At 35.0% G+C, this 16,254-nt stretch overlaps 4 protein-coding genes across 7 annotated transcripts; 2 read left to right on the forward strand and 2 right to left on the reverse strand.

The window, feature by feature from the left end:
- Nucleotides 1-1,724: 1,724 nt before the first annotated feature.
- Nucleotides 1,725-6,278, reverse strand: Ir25a (ionotropic receptor 25a). Of its 2 annotated transcripts, XM_069055010.1 has the most exons (10): nt 5,400-6,278; nt 5,169-5,335; nt 4,965-5,114; nt 4,610-4,912; nt 4,150-4,558; nt 3,594-3,948; nt 3,150-3,538; nt 2,708-3,097; nt 2,320-2,652; nt 1,725-2,266 (listed from the first exon to the last, which is right to left on the reverse strand). In XM_069055010.1, exons 1-10 carry the CDS (start codon nt 5,471-5,473, stop codon nt 1,933-1,935), a joined length of 2,904 nt encoding a protein of 967 aa, XP_068911111.1. In that variant the 5' UTR covers nt 5,474-6,278; the 3' UTR covers nt 1,725-1,932. The 2 variants fall into 2 exon arrangements, with proteins under 2 accessions (XP_068911111.1, XP_068911112.1); XM_069055011.1 differs by having other exon boundaries at nt 5,169-6,278.
- A 233-nt stretch (nt 6,279-6,511) lies between these two features.
- LOC138135992 (putative neugrin-like protein DDB_G0288135) lies at nt 6,512-8,687 on the forward strand. The gene is made up of 2 exons (XM_069055018.1): nt 6,512-7,062; nt 7,960-8,687. The coding sequence occupies exons 1-2, from the start codon at nt 6,676-6,678 to the stop codon at nt 8,668-8,670; spliced, it is 1,098 nt and encodes a 365-aa protein (XP_068911119.1). The 5' UTR covers nt 6,512-6,675; the 3' UTR covers nt 8,671-8,687.
- Nucleotides 8,680-10,865, reverse strand: LOC138135991 (peroxisomal N(1)-acetyl-spermine/spermidine oxidase). Its single transcript, XM_069055015.1, has 3 exons — nt 9,550-10,865; nt 9,375-9,495; nt 8,680-9,324 (listed from the first exon to the last, which is right to left on the reverse strand). The coding sequence occupies exons 1-3, from the start codon at nt 10,863-10,865 to the stop codon at nt 9,139-9,141; spliced, it is 1,623 nt and encodes a 540-aa protein (XP_068911116.1). The 3' UTR covers nt 8,680-9,138.
- A 26-nt stretch (nt 10,866-10,891) lies between these two features.
- On the forward strand, nt 10,892-13,840 carry LOC138135990 (protein TAPT1 homolog). 3 transcript variants are annotated; one of them, XM_069055013.1, is made up of 5 exons: nt 10,892-11,032; nt 11,211-11,363; nt 11,414-11,986; nt 12,052-12,149; nt 12,693-13,840. In XM_069055013.1, exons 2-5 carry the CDS (start codon nt 11,216-11,218, stop codon nt 13,662-13,664), a joined length of 1,791 nt encoding a protein of 596 aa, XP_068911114.1. In that variant the 5' UTR covers nt 10,892-11,032; nt 11,211-11,215; the 3' UTR covers nt 13,665-13,840. The 3 variants fall into 3 exon arrangements, with proteins under 3 accessions (XP_068911114.1, XP_068911113.1, XP_068911115.1); XM_069055012.1 differs by lacking the exon at nt 10,892-11,032 and having other exon boundaries at nt 11,165-11,363; XM_069055014.1 differs by lacking the exons at nt 10,892-11,032; nt 11,211-11,363 and having other exon boundaries at nt 11,847-11,986; nt 12,062-12,149.
- The last annotated feature ends 2,414 nt before the right edge of the window (nt 13,841-16,254 follow it).

The raw sequence follows: 16,254 nt of genomic DNA on the forward strand, positions 1-16,254 counted from the left end.
TGTTAGTAGTGCTGTCATTTGAAAAAATAGGAATAGAGACGTAAAAACGTATGTGTATATGAATATGAACAGAGATATGGGTGGTGGCTGAAAAATTTCAGAAAGTGTCTTCATCAGCAGGAACAGAAGACTGACACTTGCTATTGTCTTGAAGTTGCTTTCATTTGCATTTATGAACATTCGAACACTAAAGGCCATCTTAACTGCAGCCGCTACTAGATAAAACATCATCATAGTTTGATTATACAAATTTAGTTCCTCATCGAAGGGTCGCTGGTCGTAAAACAGTAGATACTGCACGTAACCTATGTTGAGTCCTAGGAGAATTGTGAAAAAGATATGTTTTATCACTTCGATCCAGGAAACAGATGGAAGCTCAGCATTTACGTTCATTGTCCTGTTGTTTTCATTAGTTTCAAAACGGTAATGAACCATGATTTTTGGTTTCTTTTAATTAAAAAGCGAGACACTTGTGAGACACACCCTCCTGCACGGAGTTTTCACCGCTTACTGAAAAACATGATGCAACAAGTTTATAATAGTTGACATTGGCGCTTGCGCATTGACTGTGACTTAAGTATAACTTAAGTAACTGACCAATGAAAGTCTTTGTTTTTAACCTTGGGATATCTATTCCCGCGCAAAATTGGCGCTGAAATCTGACAACATTGTTATAAAAAATACGAATTTCCTAAAGCGTCAATTGAAAATCGATGGATGTCTGATGTATTCGAATTTATTTTAGTTAAATTATTATATTAAAAAGCAAAAATAAACATGAAATAATCAAATGAATGATATGTTTAGATATATACATAGGTTATGATAGAGTTTTTGTTTTATTTGTTCCGATGTTACAGCAGTAAACAGATTTTTCCCCACTTTCTCCTGTTTCTCCAGATTTAAACTTAGCGTAGGTAATCCCGTAATGCAGGATTTACATTTTTAAAGTAAAAAATAGTTTTTATTCTTTTTTAATTGGAGGATTTTTACTTTTCGTTAATTAATTTTTATTCCTATTAGTTTAAACCCTTGATTGTGTCCATTTATAAAAGAATAGGTAATTTATCAGTTTTTTTTTTGGTTACATGTAACGCAAATTTTTTAGGGATCGCTTGAGTTTCTACAGCTGATGACATGTATTAATAATCTGATGACAAGCACTGAATTGCGATAATCTGATATTGTTTATGAGTCGTAAGAACAATTTTCCCTTTTAAATTTTTATTTTTATAAAGTTTTTTTGTTCGACACTGTCAGAATTTGAGAATTTTCTCCTGTGTGAACGGATTTTGATAAATATCACAATTTGTCAAAAAGAAACGTCAAGCTAATTTTAAAGGTTTTAAGAGATTTGGAGCCTTTAAGGGGCTCGTCGAACAAAAAAACGTTGTATTCAACTCGTTCGTGTGTAATTTGGGCTTTTTTTGGCACTCGTGGACCTTTAAAACTCTCGTTTCACTCGAGTTTTAAACTGGTCCACTCATGCCAAAAAAAGTCAAAATTACACACGAACTCGTTAAATAAATAACTATTATGTAGTAATTACGTTAGGTTTATAATATAATTATTATTGAACGTTTGATTCATTTCTACTTCTAATCACAACCAAAATGTTAACTCTCACTAGCTATTTCTTTTATAAATTGTCGTTTTTGACTTTACCCGCTTAATTTTTGTTGTTCACTATTTACGAGAAAGGATAAGGACGTAATCCAAAAAAGAACTGCTAGCCCAATTTATTTATTCTCGTTGTCTAACAGATCACAAAGAACAGGATTGTTAAAAGACGCATTAGTTTAAGAAGAATTTGTCAAAACATTTTACTTTTGTGCGATTGTTGACCACAAAACAACACACCATCATTTAAAATATGTTGTAAGAAAAATACACGTGTGCAAAAAATCGTTACCATGATCTTTGAAATCCTAATTAAAATCGTGATCGTGGATACAACTTATTTACTTTTGCATTAAAGCCATCGTTAATTTTACTCATCATGTCAGGGTGTTTAACGTGAGGTGCTCCCTGAACATCTACCACTTTAGATCCCTTCCTGTACTTGTACCACCAATATTCGAAGGCCAAAGTAACACAAGCCAATCCAATCCCCACGAAAATAACGATAAAGACACCACCGATATTTTGAATACTAATTCCGTCCGATTGATCGTCTTGTTTTTCACATTTCTTTGCCTCCGGATTTCTGCTCCACCATTTCTCTTTTAGTCGCTCTAATTCACGACGATTTAGTAATTGCAAAATACTGAAAAAAATGTTATTTCCGATGAAGAATTCGATAAAATAATACACACTCACGCTGTGTTGAACTGATCTTTCAAAGGTGAACCCTGCTGAACAGCGATTGCGTAAGGCTTTCTGGAGAACTCCTCTCCAACCATTTGAAGGTCACAATTGGTAATTTCCAGATATCTGATGTCGGTAGCGTCACCTAAATAAGCAAAACCTTCACTAGAGGATCTTGAATCCCTGACTCTGTCCACGGCTTCGTCAAGTGTATTCGGTAGTTCAGCTTCTTTCATTGCTTGCCACATTTTCGTATATTTGTCACTCACTGGATAATCCCAAACTGCCAGCTTAGCCCTTTCCACTTCGGAAAGGCTGTCATTCAAGCTCATGTCCTTCCAGATCCTGGAAAAATTTTACCATTGTATATCTACATTTCAAATTTGAATTTAAACAGTACTCGTAGAATTTGGCCTCGATGTTCGCCATCCTTTGGAAATATGTCATCGTAGAAGACCCGTTCAAAGGCGCGTATTGAATTTTATATTGTTTAGATAGATCATCTAAAGATTCTATAGGAGTGTCCAATCTTGAAACTGTCAAAAACGCTGCCAGGTTAGCTGTATAAGAGGCAATAATGATGAAACCAAACAACCACCAAGTGGCTGCGACCAAACGCCCCGATAAGTTTTTAGGGGCCTCGCCTCCTCCCTGTGGAGTTAGAGAAGTCATACAAAACCAAAGACATTCTTTCAGGTTGAATTCACGTTTTTCTTCGTCGTCTTTGTATTTTTCTCTGTTGTTTTGGTAGCTGTACGGACTCCATCTGTCGAAAACCCACATCAAGAAACTAAAATCGATGTTATGAACGATTGGATTTTTAAAGTTTTTTGAGAAGTCACCTCGTGAAGAAATAAGCCGCCAAAATGCATAACCACACTTCGTTCTCCAAAACAGTTAAGAATTTGAAGAGTGAAGTGGGAGTTTTTGGAAGCTTCATCAAGATAGTGATTCCGACCAAGTCGTAATAAGGTACTGTAAAATCGATGACGTTTTCCCTTTCGGCCATCACCGACATAGAACCAAGACCTATGTCGGCACGTTTATCCATCAATTCGCGAACGACCCCGTTCCATTTGCCGTTTTCATCCATGTTTCCAAACTTTTGATCGCTCACTGGAGTTATTTCATAATCGAAATTTAATATTTCACTGATTCTTTGAATGAGGTCGATGCAGTAACCTTTGTAACCTTTTGGGGCTGTTTCATCTTTAATTATGAACGGTTTTTGCTGCAAATATATAAATAAACTCACTAATTTCACATATTCTTAAAGACGTAGGCACCTCTACTGTGACGATACGATAAACCACGTCAGCAGTGTAATTTTTCATGTTTTGAGGATCTAAAAGTGTTAAGTTGCTGTCATATCCAGCTTTCCAGGTTCCCAACGGTATAGATTTGTCAGAAGAACTTTCTCTGACACCTACTGCACTTAGTTGCATGTTAAATTCCATAAAACTGTATCCATTTGAAATTATACTCATAGGTCCGTATGTCGGAGTTTCTGAAGTATCTTTATTAAAATACTTCTTTAAATTTAGACCTATACGTTTTGGGGAGTTTTTGCCGTCGTATTCATCACAAGTGATGTAGTTTGTCGCATTATTTCTTTTCCACGCTCCATCGGCTATCATTTCTCTACAAAGTATTTAAAAAAAACGGAAATCAATATGTTGATATTGAATAGTCACGTCAAAGTACCAAACTAAGTTTTTTTTATAGAAAATGTATTTTAAATATGTATTAATTGTACCTAGTTGGATTTAAATGTAAATTTCAAATGTGATTTAAAAATGCCTTTCGTGACTTCTTTTTTTTTACATAAAAATCTACACTTACTTGACGGCCAGAAATGAATAAAGAGCTAAATCAAAATAGAATGCAGCAGCTATTTCCGGTTCTGCGTTTAACTGATAGGAAGTCTTTATCAGTCCAAGTCGATCTTGATACTGTGCATCAATTACGGGTTTAGCCAACATAATAGTTGCATTTCTACAGTTGCACTTCAAGTCTCCCTTATCTTGAGTGATAGCGTGCCACGCAAACTTCCTGTTAAAATAACCAACGCTGTCTGCGGCGTCTAAGACACGCTTGATATTTTCAAAACTGCCCAAAATAAAAAAATTGACAATATCCAATTTGCGCAGTTGTCGAAGTTGGTCGCCGATTTTTTCCGGTTCTTTAATTGGAGCAATGACGTGTCTTGTGGCAACGTTTTGAAGTAGAGATTTGTATTTGTGATCCATCACTACAAAAGCGTTCGTGAAAATCAATCAATGAGATAACCGTTTTATTGTACCGAAATAATTATCGAAGAGTATCGCCGCGTTTGTTATGTTTTGATTAAGGACTATGGTTCTAACTATTTCTGGAATAATATCAGCTGGTGGTAAAATTTGGACGAGGTATTCTTTCTCGTTTTCATCGATGTTTCGCCATTGTCTTAAGTCACCCTCTTGGCCAAAAGAAGCACTTATTGTTGGTAATCCCAAAGCTGCTGTAAATGATTTAACTGTTTCGGACGCCATTCCTGTCATCGTAGTGTCTAGGACGAGATGAGGAAACATTGAACTGGCCAACATATCATTGTAGCTACTACATACTGATAAAAATTAATTTAGTAAATAATCGAAAAACATACTAACGAAACTTACAAGAATCAAGAAGCGCTGAAGCATCTGAGCGATTACCGATAACTTTAACTGGTTCCGTATTAACCCCTAGCTTATTATTTTTCTTTATATAATTAACTGCAACATCCACCGCTTTTTCAGCAACTAAATTGCCTTCCTCGTTCACAAACACTATAATTGATTGTTGGATTATTGAATTAGAGAGAACTTCTATTCATCACTTACAAACATTGATATTTTGCGTAGTTTGTCCTTTTGTATTGATTGATAAAGATAAGACACTCAAAACGGCAAAAGTAATATATTCTAGAATAGACATTTTGTGCGTTTCAGTTAATTCATTATTGATAGATGACGAGCTTTCGGAAATACGTTCAATCGAACGAGTCGTGCTTCAAAAAAAATGTTTGTCTAGTTATCCTTAGTTGCCAAGCAATATGCGTTGTAAACACATACATACTACTTAATAATTCATTTTTGTTATTGCCGTATAAGGTTCCATGTTGCATCCTTTTCTTATCAAGGATCATTCAATTCTGTGCGATGACGTGGATCTAATTTTATTCTATATTATATGTACTGACATTACACAATTGCGTGTTTATGGATAATTCATTGTTACAACACATTCAGCCATTATATTTTTATCGATAGATTGTTTTAGTCTATTTTTTCAGTTGCGTTTTGACAAATGTTACGTGGATATATTTATGAGGTAGTAAGTACAATCGCGGCCATCCAAAAGTGAACGATAGCTTGCGAAAATTTCCGTATTTTTCGTTAGATTAAATCAGGCTGTATTCATTGGCGTTCGTGCAGCAGGCGTTACTATTTTAATAATAAAAAGTTGTAATAAATATTTTTTAATAAAAAGGAGACTGAGAAGTAATTAATACATTATTTAAGTGAAACTAAACTTTAGTAAAGAAACCTTTTCAACACCTATTCGTATTGGCCTCTCAAGCCTGTTTTCTTGCCAAAGCCTCTTTATATTGAAGATGCAAGTCTTACTGCAATGTAATTCTCTGGCCACAGCAGCTAAAGACCAATTTTCTTCTAGCTTTACAATAGCCCTAGCTGTCTGAATCGGAGTGAGATGTGGCATTTAAAAAAATAGTTTCAATAATTTTTTTATCGCTAGTGTCAAACTTTGACATTTTGGAACGCCTATGATTTAAAGTAAAAATCAAACTATAAAAAAAAACGTTCACTTTTGGATGGCCGCGATAGTACATTAAAAGAATCGAGTCAGACATCGTAAGCCTGAAGGACATGCAATCAAATGCTTCTCTAAAAAATCTACTTTATCTATTTTATTGAATGAATTATTCGTAGTATTAGTCTTAAGCTTTGTTAGGTAAATTATTATATATTTAATCTTCTTTAATTAATAATTTAGTTAAGGAAAACCCATTAACAGCGGCGTATCTCGGAAATTTCGCTCGCTGCAAAATTATTCTTACGACGCACTTTATTAACAATATTTTTTGCAACATATCATCAACACATTTTGTGCGAGATATTTATAATAACTACCCATTCTTTAGTTCAAATAGCGTTCAGAAATGGACGGCTATCCTTAGTGCTTCCCCAATAGTTACGCCACTGGTCATTGCCTATTGCGGTTGAGGAGTTCGTTGACAGCACGGTTGACAGCAATACAGCATGCGAGGTTAAGGTTTTATAACCTATATTTTCGTTGGTGCAGTAATTATTGTGCTTGAATATTATAATGTTGTTTATTAAGACTATATTTTCTCAATCTGCTACAAGATGTGTGTCTACAAAATTCGTCAGATCCGCGAGGAAAGATCCTGGAATTGCGCAGCAAAAAAAGGTCTTGGATTTGAACGAGGAAGAATTTACCAATTTGGAAGATTTAGAATCAGATTTTATGGAAGTGCATAAAACACACAAAGATCACTTGAAAGAAATGCAATTACTTAAAGAAAAAGAGAAGTATTATATTGTGAGGCAGAAGTATTTCAAGGAAAAGTTTCCAAACTTCTTGACTTGGCATGATAAAGAGCAGATTCGTTATTTGTACAGAACTGATCCTGAAGAATGGACGATCGATCGTCTGTCTGAAGGTTTTCCAGCTTTGCCAGAAGTAATAAAAGTACGTCATTTCAAATGATCTTTTTTTGCATATTGATTATGAAAGTTGACTTTTTTTAACGAAAAATCGTAATGAAAGTATCACTTTTTTTACCGAAAAATCGTAATAAATGTAGTGCTTTTTTTAACCTTTTTATTCAATTCATTGTCAAAGAATTGTGTCAAAAATAAATTACGCCCTAGGATTTAGGGATATTCGCTACTAGGTTGCCTAAAATTTGGTTAGGTTGGAGGCTATGTGGTTTCTGGTGACAAACAAAAGGTAAGGCAGCGAATTTTTTGTAACAGTTGCTCTATTTCTCGCTAAGTGTTGGATGTTTTTTACAATCAATCTACAGTCTATTCCATTTAAGAATGCAGTATGCAGTAGATGTCGCTTCGAATGGAGAACGTTTCACACTGGCGAACGCCGCAAATTTGAAAAAATTGAAAACATACATCCAAGCAAAATTAACAAAAAAAAGTCATAAAGGAAGTGGTAGTGATATGATATCCTAATAACAAAATTGTAGTTTAATGATGCGTTTGATACAAAAGCTCGATAAGTTTGACACTAATAACTTGGTGTAAACTTTTCTCTCATTTTGACCAATCAACGACGGGAAAATAGTCCCTATGCTATTTTATGCAGCATACTTAAATGGAATATACTGTAGGGAGTAATTTATTTTTGACACCTACTGTGTATTTCTGTTTTTTTTTCTCAACTTACAACAATATGCAAAAAAATGTCGTGTACATACATTATGAAAGTCTCTTTTTTCACTCATTTGCTTTGCTTGATTAACTCGGGCTCCGCCTTCGTTAATGAAACTGCAAATTCATGAAAAAAAGTATGACTTTCATAACTAGTTGTACAATATACTGTTTTCGACTCTTTAGTATTTTTTTTTTTTAGAAAATTGTAAAGTCAAATTGGAGTAAAACTAAACAACACAAGATTACAAATCATGATAATTCTGTTCAAAAAAATTGGAAGTTGTTCAAAGAAGGACAAATGTCAGATTTACCACAAGAATTAATAGAACACTTGAATAAATTCACCAACAGAGAACTTAATTTCAAACCATTTGTTTTGCCCCACTCACAACAAAATATAGTAAAATACCAAAACAGCAAAATCAAACCAGATTTTTCTGAGATAATTTCGAGTTACGAGAAATTGACCAAAGGAACTTTCACCAAACAAAATATACAAACAACGGACACTGTTGTGAAGCCGCCTCCAAATGAAACATATATGGAATCATCAGAATATTCGAAAAAGTCAGTAACGTTTGAACAGTTACAAATGAAGTTGTCATCTAAAGTTGAAAGTGGAAGAGAAGTTAGTGAGGAAGAGAGTCGCATCGTACATGCAGTCAAATTGGATGAAAATAAAAATGAAAATGTTAAAACTGATTTGATCGATTTGAAGCAAGACAAGTACCAAACAACAAGTCCAGTTCAGTATTTTAAAAAGACAGAAAGAGATTATGCACACTTAAATTATCCTGAGAAGATTAGTATACCAAAAGCAATTGTTAAAAAGGGCTATATTTATAAGCTGAATGACTGTTATTATGATGATGATGGGGAATTTTTGTACAGGGTGCCTGGTATGTGGTAATAAATGATCGATTGTTATATATTTTTTTAATGAAATAATGTCGATTTAAAAAAATGACTAGCAGTAGCATAAGCTTATAAAAGTAACAAGTTGTCTAACGGTAACAAATTAAAATCATAGACACTGTTAAGCAGTCCTAAAATTTTGCTACTTCACATTTTGCATAACTTTTCGTAATACTGCTCACTCTTCTAGTACGTCCACAGAGTTAGATTGAAGGTACAATGTTTACAACAGCAAATAAAGGAAATTATAAATATCTCAAATAATTATTGAAGTTTCGTGCACTTAACAAAAATATATGTTTGGAAAAAATTATACAAAATGCGTTTTTCAGAGAGCGTATGTCGCGATATTTACGAAAACACATTCAAAATTGGAATATTTTGTACTTAACAATAAAATTTTCTGAAAAAGGCTTAACATACAATTCTCTCTGCGACTGACTCGATTTAAGGCAGATAGGTGTTACTCAAGACAAATTCCCTGAAGCCAGGAACTCAAGTCTGCGTCGTCTTCACAATCTAGCACCATCTCTTGAGGAGCGTCGGCATTAAGCAGCGTTTGAGCCGCTGTCCGTCCTGTCAAGTACGCCCCGTGTACAGTAGAATAGAAATTGCTGTGGGTATGTTCGCCAGCGAACATCACCACAGGCTGGAAAGTACAAAAAGAGTAGGAATAATGCGCCAGTAGAGTGATATTACTTTGGTTTCCTCCTCGTCGAGGTAAAGGGGTTGGGCCAAACATTCAATGTCGATCTGTGAAGCTCCTACAGCTATCGCCGTGTAAGATCCTCTGGTGTAGGGTTGGCTGTGCCAACTTGTACTGCAAACGAAACAGTCAGTCTTGCTTGTGCAGTTGAGATCAGTACCAACTTACCATACTACATTCTTTGGCTTGGGTATGAAAGGATCGTTGAGAAATTTCCTCAATACTGTTGTGCATGTATCTATTATTACGTCTTTTGATAAAGTTTCCATGTACTCGGCCTCTTTCCCTGAAATCCAGCCTAAGATGATGGTCTCTGATATTTTAGAAAATGAATATATCTTCTTATACCAGCTCTTGCTCAAATCTTCTTGCCCCTCAGGTTTGTCAGAATCTGATTCCCAGAGAAGTAAAATTTCGGTAATGTTAGGATGTAAGAAAGGTCTTTCGTATTCCAATAATATTTTGTCAACTGTTCCAAATAATAATCTATCTATTGCTTCTCTCTTGTAATCAGGCAAAGGAGGCTCAAATAATTTGTCTTTGTTATGTTTAAGTACCCCTAGAGGCACAGTACAGATGAGGTGATCTGCTTGGAATTTTTTACCGTTATCACAATTAATTTCTATGTTATATTGGTGATTTATTTTTTCACAGCTCGATTCTCGGCTACTGTTGGATTTCGTCGATTCTTCAACCACAGTCCTGTCTGAATCATCAGAATCATTTCCATTATCAATACTGTGGCGTCTGTTGAGATTCCAACGGATTGAGTTGACTGCATGTTGAAGGAGTAAATTTTCTGGAGGTATGGCTTTGGTAATGGGTTCTAAAATTGAACTGTAACCTCCTGGAAGCGTAATGTTACCGCCTTGTAATTCGGTATAGGTTCCTAATTCTAACAAATCAATTTCGTTCATATCGTCGCACCCAGATATGCACGTTTCCCGTTTCAATAAGCACTCAAATAAAAGTTCGCGCAAGTGTCTCTCGCGAGCATCTTGTATTTTGTCTAAGTACAAACTAATTTCTAATTTAATATGATCACCCACACTATCGATGCCTTCTGGTGGTAAATACTGTGATAAAAAATACTCTTCGCAGCGTTTCAAAAAACACAGATATGCTTCGTATATTTCGTGTAAAATAGCGAACGGGACTTGTTTGCCGTTTTCCGTAGCCGCGATTACTTTGTGGGGTTTGGGTGTTTGCATAATATCCACAAGACCGTGTTGCATTGCTAATTCATAAACGGGATTACCGAGCACTCCATGTATCCAATTGGCACCCAGTTCGACGGGTTCGTTGCCCATTTTTATTTGAACGATACGTCCACCCACTCGTTGACGAGCCTCTAGAAGCCTGTAGTCGTTAAAGCCGTTCTTTGATAAATGATAAGCTGCAGAGAGACCCCCCATCCCAGCCCCTATTATAAGCACTTTACATTTTGTGTCGTCTTTTGGTAGTTGATTTTCATTATTTTCCATAGTTCTTAAATAACATTTGCGGCCCCATCAGCTGATAACTGTCACATACGTCAAAGTTGTCAATGTCATCGTCAAAAGAACGATTTGGAAAAGTTTAATACACGATTTGTTTACTTTAAAGTGATCTGAAATTAAAGTGAGATTGATACAATTGGCAACCAATACAGGTGAATATTATTATGAATCTCATTAATTGTTTTCTGTCCCAATTATAATTTTTTATTAACGTGTCTACAACGTAAGAACATAAAATACCCTAGCTAAAAAAAAATTCCAATGTTTATCTGTTGTCATTGTAGAGCTGTCAGAATCATGTTCGAGATTGAAGGTTAGATTTTTTTTTAGTAATTATGTCTCTTGATGAAGATAACGACGCATTAAGTGGTAAAAAAATCAGATTTAAAACACCGGCCCGCGTTTTGTTTGCTACAGAAAGTAAAATAGATGATTTGTTACGAAATGACAAGGAGGCGACTGAAGTGGACCATGCTAAAAAAGGTAAATATTTGAACACGTTATTCGCGATCCGGTGAAACACGTTGTTATAGAGAAAAGTCCGTCGTTGGCGTCATTTCTGCAAGTGGAGTTGACACGAGATTATCTCCTAGAACACGACGAAGAACGTTTTTCAGCTCGAAGAGAAAAAGTCTATTCATTTATGCGAATACCTCGAGAAGTAGAGAGGTTTATGCGTTACGGTTTTATGCAATGCACCGATTCGTTTCTTTTTGTTTATACGTTTTTGCCAATGCGCGTTTTGTTGGCGCTTTGGGCCTTGGTCACCAGACCATTTTCAAAATGCTTTGGATTACATGACAGAAAAAATAGACATATTTTGACCCCGGCGGAAATTTGTGATCTATTAAAGGCTGTTATTTTAATTATTTGTAGTATGTTTATGTTTTCAGTTGATACAAATATGTTATATCACCTGATTAAAAGTCAGTCAGTGATTAAGTTGTATATTTTCTATAACATGTTAGAGGTTGGTGATAGGTTGTTTTCTGCATTTGGACAAGATACTATTGACGCCCTATTCTGGACCGCAACTGAGCCCAGGGGGAGAAAAAGGGAGCATCTAGGGGTTATTCCTCATCTGATTTTTGCAATTGTTTATGTCAGTATCCTTTGAATTGTTATGTTTTAGAGGTCTTAAGTGATACATATTTTCCTTATTATTGTGTAGTACTTCACAGCCTCCTTGTTTTGTTTCAAGCTACGACACTGAACGTCGCGATAAATTCAAATAATAAGGCTCTCATGACCATCATGATGTCCAATAATGTAAGTTAATGGTTTGTTCATATAACAGATGTCCAATAAAATACTGTTATTATTTCATCATAATTTACCTTTTAATATGTTACAGTTGTACCAGAATATTTTTTAAATTTGTGTGAAAAATGCACAATGGAAATTAAAAAAAAAAACAGTGACTCGTAAAAAGTGGGGACAATTTTTTTATTTTTTGTATTACATATCTATTAAAATTTCATTTTCGATGCTGATAAATAAAAGATTAAGGTAGAGCGTAAAACAAGTACAAAAATAATCGTGTTTTTTTACGCTCAACTTAATTTTTTTCTTATGTGGGCGATAAATTTGGGCGTGAAAAACAAAAACGATCCTAGAAATAAAAGACCTTCACTGTCCAATAAAGCTCAGCAAGTTGCTTTTATTATTTGCAAACCATTTGGTATCCCGCTTATTACAGTCACAACAATATAAAATTTCAGTTTAAGTTGTCAAAATATTTATTGTGCTGTCCCAACTAGCTTTACCTTTTGACGCGAAGTACCCACTACGTTAATTATTTTTTCTATTCAGTTTGTCGAACTTAAAGGGAGCGTCTTCAAGAAATTCGACAAGAACAACTTGTTCCAAGTATCTTGCAGTGACGTCCGAGAACGATTTCATTTGATCATCTTACTTTCAATAGTCGTCTTGCAAACCATGCGGGAATATTCCTGGAAGTCGGACAGACTTTGGGTGTTGGTCCCTGATTGTTTGATGGTGTTACTCGCCGAAATGCTCGTCGATTGGATCAAGCACGCGTTCATAACGCGTTTCAACGAGCTCCAACTCGACGTCTATCGCGATTACACAACTAGTCTGGCGTACGATATGGCCCAAACTAGACAAAAACACGCCTTTTCCGACCACTCGGACCTGGTGGCCCGCAGAATGGGATTTATTCCTCTACCCTTGGGGGTAGTGATGATTCGAGTGTTGGCTAGCGCGATACATATCAACGACGTAGCGTCTGTTGTTCTGTTTGTTTTGGCTTACTTTTGTTTCGCGTCGTTCAAAATATTGAACAGTCTTCTGATTTTGGGAAAGGCGTGCGATTTAATCACCCAACACAAGCAGGAAAAAGCTACAGTACAGTCTCCTTCGACGAATTCAGCAAAGAGCACAACTACAACCACAGCGACGAGTCCTTTGCGACCGCCGGTTATAGATCAACCTCTGAAGTCGTCGATGTACGCTAACGGATTTCCTCCTACTGAAATCAAGAGTGAAACTCTTCCGAGTGATTTAGGATCGGCCGCGATTTTTGCCAACAGTACTGTTGATCTGAAGAACGTAAGTCTTAATGAGGAACTCTTGAAAGTTGAAGGGGAGGACATTAAAATCGAACCGGCTTTGGAACAAGGGGAGATCGTTACGAGGAGCTTTCCGGACATTAATAGTAAACAGTTTATCGAAGAGGATTTGGGAGGGGATGGTTTGAAAAGGGCAGAATCTGAGCCTTCTCTCAATACTTGTAACAGCGAAGAAAGTGATTTGCCAAAGTAGTATGCCTTTACTAGTCTTTCATTTTGTATTTTTTTTTATTCTGTGAATATTCCATCCGTGTTAATTTTTATACCTGATTTGAATACGTTGTTGTTTTGTTGTGTATAGCCCAAAGAGACTTGTGAGTGTTACTATTTTCATATTGCAAATTATAATAAATATTTTTATATGAGGAATTTTTGTTATCATAAACCTTTCCCTCGATACGGAAATTGTGATTTGTAAATTGCTACATACTGGAAATAATAGGTGCAGAGAAGGTTGAATGAATTTTACCCGCTTCTTTGGCCATATGTTGAAAAAACTCATTTCGTTAAATTATAATCGCTTTTCTTCGAACAAAAAACACTTAATTAAATCACATTCATTATCTTAACTATCAAGAACAACAAAATTTTTATGTACAGTTGCGGCCGTTGAAAACTCAGACACTTTGACAACGCCAAACTTTTGGCTTTGTAAATGGCATTGAAAGTGACGTTTCTCGAAATGTCACTCAAACATTATCCACATTAATTTCTCTCACATTGGCTGTTATACTCACAACGTCCCTCAGTCAAACACATTTTTGCAAATCAGATAATTGCGGCATTTCAAAAGTTACGCGCTATTCTGACCTAATATGTCAAATACTGACACTGACTGTATAATCCTTGATGAAAATCCTGTTTACGCTAATCAAATTTCGGAATTTATACAGAGTGTTTAAATCTTTCCTGTCTGAGTTTTCAATATAATTTTTATTTAAGTATTTTTTTCCGTCATAAATTAACGAGCTGTCTATTTACTCGCATTTTATAGTTAATTGACCCAATGACAGTGACCGTGAAATAATACTTTTTGTAAAATGTGTTTTTAGAATAGAGGTGTAGTTTTTAATTAGTGTTGTCCGACTCCACATAACGGCAAACACTTTGAACACTTCTTGATTAGAGTGATTACTCTAATTACTTCATGAGAATTTTTACTTTAGGAAACATTTTGTCATTATTTGGGTATGGGCAATGATTCATTAGGGTCAGTTTAAAATATTTATTATTGTATATACCCATACCTTTAAAAACAGGGCAAAATTCATGAAATATTTGCTTTTTTAATATACCTTTAAAAACAGGGTAAAATCCTTATAAAAGTGTTGTGTGCTGAACGAGCCTTACTAGTGGTAAACACCAAACACAAGAAGTAATAAAGCGTTCGAATTAAACCAATCAATTAAAGCGCACACGTAAACACGATGATTGATAATTGTTATGGACAAAAAACTTCAGTAACGTTAGAATTTTGAAATTTTAATCACTTTTGCAGTCATCCATCTGTTAAATTAAAAAGATAAGCCAACTGTTTAAAAAAGCATGCGCCTTTGAAATTTAGCTGACATTTCTCAGCGTCAATTTTACTGACATAAGCAATGCATTTTTATGGTTCTCGGACTAAACGCAATTATCCCCAAAAATTTGAGACACTATGTAAAATGAAACAGTAGATGTTTTGTACATTTTCAAATCTAAAAAAATCTCTTAATTGTTACACACCCTCGAAGGTTTCAGGGAGACACAATAAAAAAACTCAGGAATCTCTAATTTAATGGAAAATTACTATGTAGTTGTTTCCTCCTTCGACTTTGAATTTATTACGTAGGTACTTAAAGTGTATTACTTTGCCACTAGATTTGCTCGATAAGGCGTACGCACAGAAAGCAACATTTCTTTGTTCATCACAAAAATAGATAACTCAAGTGAAAAGCTAATTTCATTTGTGCGAAGTATGTTTGTAATTAGATCATTGATAAGAGATTTGTGTCGACTAATAAAATGCAACAAATTTATTATAGCAGATTTTTTTTTCACTACACAGGTATTTCAGAATGGACGGAATGGATTTTGCAACCCAAAATACATTTCCAAAAAAGCTGTATATTGAAATTAAAATATCATTATCACTCGTGAAATAGAATGCATACCCTAGCTTCATTGTCAATATCCTTACGACCCTATGGGGTTTGTCTGCTTTTGATCAAATGTTTTTCCCAATAACAAACAAAAATTAAAAGCCAATGCTAAGAAAAAGTTGGGAGTGAGTAGACCACCAACATTACTCTTGTCCTTAATAAGATGGCGGACTTTGGGTTATACAAATTTTACTCCTTCCATAAGTCTAGAATTCTACTCTACAGTGTACTCGTCCATCAGAATCAGTTTATATCGATTACAACCCGAGCTTTATAGTATCTACTGGTAACAAGATGGCGCAGGCTGCAACTTTTTGCTACAGTAGCTTTTTACCGTTCTCGCACCTACATATTTTTACGAAATTTTATACTATTGTTCAAAATTTTGTTTAATATAATCTTTAATGTTTATCTCTTAAGTGCATTCAGGTCAACTAAAAACAAAAATCAATCACTGTTGTGATTTTTTATTTAAACGCCAAATTCAACAGATGGTGATTATTTTATTCCGACAATTTAAAAATAATAATTAAAAGTTGAAACGTGTAACATTTATTGTTTTAAATTAACGTATATGTACTTTGTTAATTTATTTATATTAGGTTCATATCTCAAAAATCCACCAACACCGTAATTTACGTC

Source organism: Tenebrio molitor, chromosome 7, assembly GCF_963966145.1.
Source record: "Tenebrio molitor chromosome 7, icTenMoli1.1, whole genome shotgun sequence".
NCBI classification, from domain to species: domain Eukaryota; kingdom Metazoa; phylum Arthropoda; class Insecta; order Coleoptera; family Tenebrionidae; genus Tenebrio; species Tenebrio molitor.

What these genes read in the sequence shown, in the direction of transcription:
- LOC138135990 (XM_069055013.1), top strand. Translation starts at nt 11,216, where the DNA reads ATGTCTCTTGATGAAGATAACGACGCATTAAGTGGTAAAAAAATCAGA. An exon ending in AGTGGACCATGCTAAAAAAG is followed by an intron (nt 11,364 to 11,413) that starts GTAAATATTTGA and finishes ACGTTGTTATAG; the next exon opens with AGAAAAGTCCGTCGTTGGCG. An exon ending in TTTTGCAATTGTTTATGTCA is followed by an intron (nt 11,987 to 12,051) that starts GTATCCTTTGAA and finishes ATTATTGTGTAG; the next exon opens with TACTTCACAGCCTCCTTGTT.
- LOC138135992 (XM_069055018.1), top strand. Translation starts at nt 6,676, where the DNA reads ATGTTGTTTATTAAGACTATATTTTCTCAATCTGCTACAAGATGTGTG. An exon ending in CTTTGCCAGAAGTAATAAAA is followed by an intron (nt 7,063 to 7,959) that starts GTACGTCATTTC and finishes TTTTTTTTTTAG; the next exon opens with AAAATTGTAAAGTCAAATTG.
- Ir25a (XM_069055010.1), bottom strand. Translation starts at nt 5,473, where the DNA reads ATGATCCTTGATAAGAAAAGGATGCAACATGGAACCTTATACGGCAAT. An exon ending in TTCAGCGCTTCTTGATTCTT is followed by an intron (nt 4,913 to 4,964) that starts GTAAGTTTCGTT and finishes AATTTTTATCAG; the next exon opens with TATGTAGTAGCTACAATGAT. An exon ending in ATCGAGGCCAAATTCTACGA is followed by an intron (nt 2,653 to 2,707) that starts GTACTGTTTAAA and finishes AAATTTTTCCAG; the next exon opens with GATCTGGAAGGACATGAGCT.
- LOC138135991 (XM_069055015.1), bottom strand. Translation starts at nt 10,865, where the DNA reads ATGGAAAATAATGAAAATCAACTACCAAAAGACGACACAAAATGTAAA. An exon ending in AAGCCAAAGAATGTAGTATG is followed by an intron (nt 9,496 to 9,549) that starts GTAAGTTGGTAC and finishes TTTCGTTTGCAG; the next exon opens with TACAAGTTGGCACAGCCAAC. An exon ending in TCGACGAGGAGGAAACCAAA is followed by an intron (nt 9,325 to 9,374) that starts GTAATATCACTC and finishes TGTACTTTCCAG; the next exon opens with CCTGTGGTGATGTTCGCTGG.